Source organism: Sapajus apella, unplaced genomic scaffold (assembly GCF_009761245.1).
Source record: "Sapajus apella isolate SASKATOON/1434 unplaced genomic scaffold, GSC_monkey_1.0 scaffold152, whole genome shotgun sequence".
NCBI lineage: Eukaryota > Metazoa > Chordata > Mammalia > Primates > Cebidae > Sapajus > Sapajus apella.
Genome location: NW_022437092.1, coordinates 1,553,959 through 1,564,286, shown reverse-complemented (window position 1 = coordinate 1,564,286; position 10,328 = coordinate 1,553,959). Strand labels below are relative to the sequence as shown.

The following is a 10,328-nucleotide window of genomic DNA, read 5'->3' as shown; positions in this document are numbered from 1 at the left end:
AAAAAAAAAAAAAAAAAAAAAAAAAAAAAATTAGCCGGGCATGGTGGCAGGCACCTGAGATGGGGTTTCTCCATGTTGGTCAGGCTGGTCTCAAACTCCTGACCTCAGGCGATCTGCCCACCTCGGCCTCTCAGAGTGCTGGGATTACAGGTGTGAGCCACTGTGCCCGGCCTGTTTTTCCATTTTTAAATAGTCGGGAAATAAAACCAAAAGAATATTTTGCAACTTGTAGAAATAATGTAAAATTCAAATAAATACATAAGTATCCACAAATAAGCAGGGTTTAAAAAAATTTTGAGACAGGGTCTCACTATGTTGTCCAAGCTGGACGCGAACTCTTGGGCTCAAGCGATCCTCCTGCCTCAGCCTTCCAAGTAATTGGTAGTACAGGTGCCCGGCACGGTGCCAAGCACCTTTTTTTGTTGTTTGTTGAGACAGGGTCTTGCTGTGTTTCCCAGGCTGGAATGCAGTGGCCATCATGGCTCACTGCAGCCTCGACCTCCAGGGCCCAAGTGATACCCCTACCTCAGCCCCTCAAAGTGCTGGGATTACAATTGTGAGCCACTGCGCCTGGCCTCCCAGGTATTAAATAAAGTTTTATTGGAATCCCACCGTGCCCATTTGGTATATATGTCTGTGGCTGCTTTTTCTACTATAATGGACAGAGTTAGGTCATCATGACAGAGACCAAATGGCCTGCAGGGCTGAATAACATTAACTCTGTGGCTGTTGTAGAAAACACATGTCTTGGTGCAGTGGCTCACATCTGTAATCTCAGCACTTTGGGAGGCCAAGGCCAGAGGATCACTTGAGCTCAAGAATTTGAGGTTACAGTGAGCCATGATTGTGCCACTGCACTTCAGCCTGGGCATACAGCAAGATCACGGCTCTAAAAAAAAGAAGAAAAGAGGCCGGGCGCGGTGGCTCAAGCCTGTAATCCCAGCACTTTGGGAGGCCGAGGCGGGTGGATCACGAGGTCAGGAGATCGAGACCATTCTGGTCAACATGGTGAAACCCCGTCTCTACTAAAAATACAAAAAATTAGCTGGGCATGGTGGCACATGCCTGTAATCCCAGCTACTCAGGAGGCTGAGGCAGGAGAATTGCCTGAACCCAGGAGATGGAGGTTGCGCCATTGCACTCCAGCCTGGGTAACAAGAGTGAAACATGTGGGCGGGGCCAGGCATGGTGGCTCACACCTGTAATCCCAGCACCTTTGGAGACCAAGGCAGGCAGATCACCTGAGGTCGGGAGTTCAAGACCAGCCTAATCAACTTGGAGAAACCTTGTCTCTACTAAAAATACAAAATTAGCCGCGCGTGGTGGCGCGTGCCTACAATCCCAGCTACTTGGGAGGCTGAGGCGGGAGAATCGCTTGAACCCAGGAGGTGGAGGTTGTGGTGAGCTGAGATTGTGCCATTGCACTCTAGCCTGGGCAACAAGAGCAAAACTCCGTCTCAAAAAACAAAAAGAAAAGAGAAAAAACAAAACATGTGGGCTGGATGTCACCCTAGCACTTTGGGAGGCTGGGGCGAGTGGATTGCTTGGGCCCAAGAGTTCAAGACCAGCCTTGGCAATATAGTGAGCCCCTATCTCTTGAAAAAAATAAAAAATTAGCGGGATGTGGTGGTGGGCACCTGTAGTCTGAGCTGCTTGGGAGGTTGCAGTATAGAATCACTTTGAGCCCAAGAGGCAGAGGTTGCAGGGAGCCAAGATCGTGCCACTGCACTCCAGCCTGGGCAACAGAGTGAGACCCTCTCTCAGAAAAAGAAAACGTGTGTACATGTGAATCAGCCCGTGGGCCAATGACATTTGATTGCCTGTGCTTCCTGTCAGATGTCAGTTTCATGTGAACAGGATTTCTGTGTCTCGTTCTCTGTGGGACCACCAGTGCCCAGTACCATGGCTGGCACATTAGAGGCGCTGATAAATGTTTGCCAAATGAACGGAGGGAGGATTCAGGGGACAGACCCTAATCTCGGAGTGAGCCAGCCCCCATGGGAGCTGAAGTCCCAGTGTCCACCACGCACCGGGGTTCAGGCCTCACCCAGCTCGTCCCAGAGCTGCCTGCACTTGTCCGTCATGCCCGTGCCCTGTTGCTGCCATAGGGCCAGGCGCGGGTCCTGCAGAAACTGCTCGGTCATGAGGATCAGCATGCGCGCCCCGTTGGAGTCCCGCATTCGCAGCATCTCCCGCACCTGCGCCGGGGACAGGGTGGTGAGGAAGGGGTGGGGCGCCCGCGGGGCCTTCTGCACCCCACGCCCCCCACCGGCCCGCACAGCACCTTGCTGAACATGGAGCGCAGCTGCTGGCTGGCCCCGTAGTAGCCGCCGTTGGACAGCAGCTGCTTCACCTGCTCCTGGATCTGCTCCTCGTCCAGGTGCCAGCAGTTGGCGTCTTCGATTCCTGCGCCTGCGGTGGGGTCTGGGGCGCCTGCGCGGAGGAAAGGAAGCTGAGGCTGGGGCTGGAGTTGGGTTGGGGAGAGACAGCGTCCATTCTTTTTTTTTTTTCCAGACAGAGTTTGGCTCTTCTTGCCCAGGCTGGAATGCAGTGGTGCCATCTTCGCTCATTGCAACCTCCACCTCCCGGGTTCAAGCGGGAGAACCCGCCTCAGCCTCTTAAGTAGCTGGGATTACAGGCACGCGCCACCACACCCGGCCAATTTTTTTTTTTTTTTTTTTTTTTTTTAGACAGAGTCTTGCTCTGTTGCCAAGCTGGAGTGCAGAGGCCTGATCTCAGCTCACTGCAACCTGCGCTGCCCGGGTTCACACAATTCCCCTGCCTTAGCTTCCCGAGTAGCTGGGATTACAGGCGCTTGCCACCACGCCTGGCTAATTTTTTTGTATTTTAGTAGAGTCGGGGTTTCACCATGTTGGCCAGGATGGTCTTGATCTCCTGACCTTGTGATCCGTCCGCCTCAGCCTCCCAAAGTGCTGGGATTACAGGTGTGAGCTACTGCGCCTACCCCACACGCAGCCACCTTTTTTGTATTTTTAGTAGAGACAGGGTTTCACTGTGTTGGTCAGGCTGGTCTCGAACTCCTGACCTCCGGTGATCCGCCCACTTTGGCTTCCCAAAGTGCTGAGATTACAGGTGTGAGCCACTGCGCCCGGCCCGCCCATCTATTCTTCCAGGTCACCCAACCCATTCCAAAGTTCCATCCGTCCCACCTAAACACCTACCCATCTGCTTGTCCATCCCACCTGGCCATCTGTTTATCTATCCATCCATCCATCCCTCCTTCTGTCCATCCATCTTGTCCTAAACATGACTAGCTCATTCATCCCTCTGCTCACTCATCCACTTGGTCATCTGATACGATTTAGCTCTGTGTCTGCACCCAAATCTCATGTTGAATTACGATCCCCAGTGTTGGAAGTGGGGTCTGGAGGGAGGTGACTGGATCATCGGGATGGTTTCTAATGGTTTAGCACCATCCCCTTAGTACTACCTCATGATAGAGTTCTTATGAAATCTGGTTGTTTGAAAGTGTGTAGCATCTCCCCCTTTGCCTTTGCCCTCTCTCTCCTGCCAGCCATGTGATGTGTTCGCTTCTCTTTTGCCTTCTGCCATGATTTTAAGTTTCCTGAGGCCTCCCCAGATGCAGATGCCTGTGTAGCCCCCAGAACCATGAGCGAACTAAGTCTGTTTTCTTTATAATTACCCAGTTTCAGGTATGTCTTTATGGCAGGTGAGAACAGACTAATACAACAACCCTCCAATCCATTCATCTATCTCACCTGAAACACAACGTACCCACATACCCATCCATTCATCCACCCACCTACCCATGCACCCACCCACCCATCTATTCACCCATCCATCCACCCATCCAACCATCCATCCATCCACTCATCCACCCATCCACCCATCCATCCATCCACCCATCTATCCATCCACTCATCCACCCATCCATCCAACCATCCATCCATCCATCCATCCATCCATCCATCCACTCATCCACCCACTCATCCACCCATACACCCATCCATCCAACCATCCATGCATCAATGCATCCATCCATCCATACATCTGTCCATGCATCCATCCATCCATCCATCCATGCATCCATCCACCCATGCATCTACCCATGCATCCATCCATCCATCCATCCACCCATGCATCCATCCATCCACTCATCCACCCATCCAACCATCCATGCATCAATGCATCCATCCATCCATCCATGCATCTGTCCATGCATCCATCTATCCATCCACCCATGCATCCATCCATCCATCCATCTTGCCCAAAACACCACCAGCTCATTCATCAATTTATTTGTTCATCCATTTACTTATCCATCCAATCCCTTCATCTATTTGAAACACTACACATCTGTCCATTCTACCCATCCACCCATCCATTTACCCATCCCACTCAAAACAACACCCACCCATCTGTTTACTCATCCATCACCTGAAGCACCACCCACTCATCCACCCCACTCAAGTCATGCCAGTCTCTCTCTACCTGCCCATGTCCCCCATATCAGCTCATCCACACACTCATACCCCTTACAGAACCACCTGCCCCATCAGTCCATCATCCACCCTACCCATAATTCCCACCCCCTACCCATGTATGTACTCACCCCTTTTAACTTTCCAGTCCACGTGAACTAACCAGTCATGATACCCACCTCCCATTCATCCATCGACTCACACAAGTACACTCTCCACCAACCCAACAACTAACCCTAACTCTCTATTCTTCCATCAAACCAACCATTCATCATCAAACCATCCGTTCATATGTACCTCTCAAAACACCCATCATCCCATTCATCCATCCATCCATCCTACGCAAAGTGCTCAACTCGGCCCACCCACCATGCCGATCCTCACATATGAACCTTCCATTTGTCCATCAACTCACTCCCAATCCAGTTACCCATGGGCCCTTTCATTAACCTCATCTGTCCACCCCTCAGTCCACTTTAACCTCACTAGTCGAAGGCCTCCCCAACCAACCACCCATCCTCACCTCCAATCACCATCACCACCAATTCCGGCCTTCCTTTTTTATTTTTTTGAGTCAGGGTCTCAGTCTGTCATCAGGTTGGAGTGGAGTGTGGAGCGATCATAGCTGACTGCGTCCTTTATCTCCCAGGCTCATGATCCTCCCATCTCAGCTTCCCAGATAACTACATACAGGCATGTGCCACTACGCCCAGCTCCTTGTGTTTATTTTTTGTAGAGAGGAGGTCTCGCTATGTTGCCCAGGCTGGTCTTGAACTGCTGGTTTCAAGTGATCCTCCCTCCTCAGCCTCCCAAAATGCTGGAAATACAGGCATGAGCCACCAAACCCAGCTTCTAATTCCTACTCACCTAATGGCATACTTAATATCCTATCCAGGACAGGCTTGGTGGCTCATGCCTGTAATCCCAGCACTTTGGGAGGCTGAGGCAGGTGGATCACCTGAGGTCAGGAGTTCAAGACCAGCCTGGCCATCATGGTGAAACCCTGTCTCTACAAAAATACAAAAATGAGCCAGCATGATGGCATGTGTCTGTCATCCCAGCTACTCGGGAGGCTGAGACAAGAGAATTGCTTGAACCCAGGAGGCAAAGGTTGCAGTGAGCCGAGATCGCGCCACTGCACTCCAGCTTGGGTGACAGAGGAAGACTCCGTGTCAAAAAATAAAGCAAAATAATCTCACCCACCCCATTCATTTTTCCGCACCATCAGTTGCCCCAGTGCCTGATTGTGAACACTTGTTATTTTTTCTTTTTTTTTTTGGAGACAGGGTCTCACTTTGTCTCCCAGGCTGGAGTGCAGTGGTGTGATCTCGATTCACAGCAACCTCCACCTCCTGGGTTCAAGCGATTCTCCCACCTCAGCCTCCTGAGTAGCTGGAACTACAGGCGCCCCCCCACCATGCCTGGCTAATTTTTGTATTTTAGTAGAGACAGGGTTTTGCCATGTTGGCTGGCTGGTCTCGAACTCATGACGTCAACTGATCTGCCTACCTCGGCCTCCCAAAGTGCTGGCATTACAGGTGTGAGTCACCGTGCCTGGCCAATCACGAGCACTTTCCATGCCCACCCAGCACCACCCTCCATCATCCATGTATGCCTCCACCCACTACTCATCTTCCCCCATCCGAGATAGACAATGCAAGCCCCTTAGAGCCCCCCAAACCCTCCCAGTCCTCACCACCCCTCCTGGTGTATCCCCTCACCCATAACACCTCTGACACCCACAAATGTCCCACATTACCTTCACGCCCTCTTCCTCCCACACCCAGGCTGCTCCAGATCGACCCCCACCCCCAGCCCTGGGGCCAGACCTTCCACTTGCCCTCTAATGCAGGCTCTCCCCTCCCGCCCTCGCCTGTAGGCTGATTTGCAACTACTCATCTGTCCTGTGGCCAAATGATATCTGGGATCTGCCATTTGCTAGGTGGGTGACTTCAGATGATGCAGGCTATGGCTGGTTTTTCTGCCGTTCCGCCCCCACCCAGCTTCCCCTCATTCAGTGACCCATGCAGGACACTCAGCAAGTGGCGTGGCTGTGGGCCGCGGCGTCCTCTCCCCACTGGACCCCCGGGGTGGAGTGCCCTTACCATGCACCAAATTGATCTCCGAGCCCAGCAGGAGGATCTCATCAGCCAAGCGCTGGGCGGTGGGCAGCACCTCAGTGTGGTGAGCGCTGATGAGGTACTGCACGAACTTCTGCAGCTGGTCCCGGTTCATCTGGGAGAGCGTTTCTGAGATGGGCAGCCGTAGCTCCACCTGGCGGGCGTGCCGGATGCGGTACAGGGACAGGGCTACCACGTGGGCGCAGTAGAAGAGGTCGCGGTTGTCACAGCCGCAGCTCACGGAGGTGATCTTGCAGCGATCAAAGCTGATGGAGACGTGGTAGAGGCGTTCGGGCTCTCCAGGGCCCCCCGGCTCTCGGATGTTCCCGCTGAGGTGGAATCCTAAGGTCAAAGCCAAACTGTCCCGTCTGTGTCATCCCGAGACAGGCAGAGTTTGTGGTGCACAGCAAGACCCATTTGCAAAGCCCAGCTGAGCAACCTAGTGTAAGTCACTTCACTCCCTCTGCATTTTTTTTTTTTTTAAGACAAAGTCTCCCTCTGTTGCCTAGGCTGGAGTGCAGCAGTGGGACCTTGGCTCACTGCAACCTCTGCCTCCCAGGTTCAAGCGATTCTCCCGCCTCAGCTTCCCGAGTAAATGAAATTACAGGCGCCACCAGCACACCAGCTAATTTTTGTATTTTTAGGAGACGTCTGGGCATGGTGTCTCACACCTGTATTCCCATTACTTTGGGCAGCCGAGGTGGGTCGATCGGCTGAGGTCAGGAGTTCGAAAGCAGCCTGATCAACACGGAGCAACCACATCTCTACTAAAAATACAAAAATTAGGCTGGGCACAGTTGCTTACACCTGTAATCCCAGCACTTTGGGAGGCTGAGGTGGGAGGATCATGAGGTCAGGAGTTTGAGACCAGCCTGGCCAACATGGTGAAACCCTGTCTCTACTAAAAATACAAAAATATTAGCCAGGTGTGGTGACAGGCACCTGTTATTCCAGCTACTCAGGAAGTTGAGGCAGGAGAATCACTTGAACCTGGGAGACAGAGGCTGCAGTGAGCTGAGACTGTGCCACTGTGCTCCAGCCTGGGCGACAGAGTGAGACTCTGGCACAAAAAAAAAAAAAAAAAAAAAGCTTAGAATGCTGTTGGTATAAAATTAAGTCCTAAGTGAGCACTTGCTCTTTTTTTTTCTGAGATGGAGTTTTGCTCTGTCACCCAGGCTGGAGTGCAGTGGCGCCATCTCGGCTCACTGCAACCTCTACTTCCCTGGTTCAAGCAATTCTCCTGCCTCAGCCTCCCGAGTAGCTGGAATTACAGGTGTGTACCATCATGCCTGGCTAATTTTTCTATTTTTAGTAGAAATGGAATTTCACCATGTTGGCCAGGCTGGACTTGAACTCCTGACCTCGTGATCTGCTCACCTTGGCCTCCCAAAGTGCTGGGATTACAGGCAGGAGCCACCTACGCCCTGCCCAACACTTGCTCCTATTTTCATTATGAATAATAGTATCCCAGCCATGATACCAAAGGTGGTTTTCTGAGTCATTGGGTTACCATGAATATGGCCAGGGCTTCAGGAACTCCTCAATTTCCTGAGAAGATGGCAAAGGCCTGTGCTGCTCAGGGGCGAGTGGCTGAGGAAGTGAGCCAGGGGCCAGGTCTCTCATTCACTCCCCCATGCCCCTCCCTGGCCCCTGGGCAGCCCAGGTGCCAGGCTTATGGGACTGGTTGGGCAGCTCGGGCCCAGACTGGGTCATGCAGGGAGATGGCTTCCTCATACCAGCTGGAGGTTGCTGGAAGCCTGCAGTCAGCCAGGCCACGTCCCAGCAGAGGGGATCTAAGGTACCACAGAGCCCACAGACGGTTATCCTGACCCAGCCCCTGCCTCCAGCTGGGAGAAGTGGCCTGCTGCTGCTGGAGCTCTGGAGTCCCAGGCCTCACTTAGTTTCTGGCTCAGCCTCTACTGGTCCCCCTCTGGGTCCAGCTGCCTGAGGTCTAGGGCCTTTTCACTGCTCTCATTGCATCTCCCCCAATCTCTGCAGCCTTTGCGTTTTCTTAGCCTGATGTCTGAGACCAGCCCTCATAGCTGATCCTACGTGGCTCGTCCTGGTGGGTCATGCCTGTAATCTCAGTGCTTTGGGAGGCTGAGGCAGGAGGATCGCTTGAGCCCAGGAGTTCGAGACCAGCCTGGCCAACATGGTGGAACCCCGTGTCTCTACTAAAAATACAAAAAACTAGCCAGGCATGGTGGCAGGCACCTGTAGTCCCAGCTACTTGAGAGGCTGAGGTAGGAGAAACACTTGAACCCAGGAGGTGGAGGCTACAGTGAGCTGAGATTGTGTTACTGCGCTCCAGCCTGGGTAACAGAGCAAGACTGTCTCAAAAAAAAAAAAAAAAACAACAACAACAACTTGTATAATCCTACCTGGGTCTCTAAGCCTGAGGTCTGGAACCTCTCATCCCCTGGCCCAGGCATCCCTCCAACTCCCCCCTTTCCAGGCCTGAAATGGTCCTCCCTGGCCTCTTTGGAAGGAGTGGGGGACAAAGACTCACCCACTTGCAACACACGGTCCACGGCCCCGCTCTGGAGCAGGTGCAGCCCTCGGGTAAAGGGCACCCGGGCGTCGTGCTCGCCCTCTGGGGGCGGGTAACCCAGGGACGAGTACATACATATTTCCCGTTCACTGCGTGGAAACGACCAAAACACGATACGCTTCTGGACCGGCTCGGGCACCCGGGAGAACCGCTCCTCAACCTGCAGGAAGGGCCAGTGGGTTAGGAGCCTGGGGTTGATGTAATCCCAGTGCTTTGGGAAGCTGAGGTGGGAGAATCGCTTGAGATCAGGAGTTCGAGACCAGCTTGGGCAACATAGAGAGGCTCCTATCTCTACAAAAACACTGGCTGGGCACGGTGGCTCACCTGTCTCTACACACACACACGCAAATTTAAATTAGCCAGATGACCAGACACGGTGGCTCACACCTATAATCCCAGCACTTTGGGAAGCCGAGGTGGGCAGATCATGATGTCAGGAGTTTGAGATCAGCCTGACCAACATGGTGAAACCCGTCTCTATGAAAAATACAAAAATTAGTCAGGCATGGTGGTGCACACCTGTAATCCCAGCTACTCAGGAGGCTGAGGCAGAAGAATTGCTTGAACCTGGGAGGCAGATGTTGCAGTGAGGCAAGATTGCATCACTGCACTCCAACCTGGGTGACAGAGTGAGATTCCATCTCAAAAAAAAAAAAAAAAAATTGCCAGGTATAGTGGTGCACGCCTGGAATCCTAGCTACTCAAGAGGATGAGGCGGGAGGATAGCTTCAGCAGAGGAGTTTGAGGCAGAAGTGAGTTGTGATTGTGCCACTGTGCTCTAGCCTAGGAGACTGAGCAAGACCCTGTCTCAAAAAAAAAAAAAAACAATAAAAAAAAAAAAAAAAGGAAAGAAGGCCAGGTGCGGTGGCTCCCACCTGTAATCCCAGCACACTTTGGGAGAACGAGGCAGACGGATCACCTGAGGTCAGGAGATGGAGACCATCCTGGCCAACATGGTGAAACCCCGTCTCTTAAAAAAAAAAAAAACAGAAAAGAAAGCCACACTATGCTGAATGCTTATGCATGTGATTTCCACATTCTCACAACCGCCTGGTGTGAGCTTGACCAACCCATGCCCCACAGCCCTGGCCCAGGATGGCTTTGAATGCAGCCCAACGCAAATTTGTAAACTTTCTTAAAACATAAGAGGCCGGGCGCGGTGGCTCAAGCCTGTAATCCCAGCACTGTGGGAGG

General features: G+C 52.5%; 1 protein-coding gene across 2 annotated transcripts in view; it reads right to left on the bottom strand.

The window, feature by feature from the left end:
* ZSWIM4 (zinc finger SWIM-type containing 4) overlaps positions 1-10,328 on the bottom strand; it is a 33,325-nt gene that overhangs the window by 19,794 nt on the left and 3,203 nt on the right. For both annotated transcript variants that reach the window (XM_032265929.1, XM_032265928.1), the window contains exons 2-5: positions 9,093-9,294; positions 6,569-6,925; positions 2,285-2,433; positions 2,048-2,198 (exon numbers count right to left, since the gene is read on the bottom strand). In XM_032265929.1, the coding sequence (XP_032121820.1) occupies positions 2,048-2,198; positions 2,285-2,433; positions 6,569-6,925; positions 9,093-9,294 (859 nt within the window). The remainder of the gene's footprint in view (positions 1-2,047; positions 2,199-2,284; positions 2,434-6,568; positions 6,926-9,092; positions 9,295-10,328) is intronic.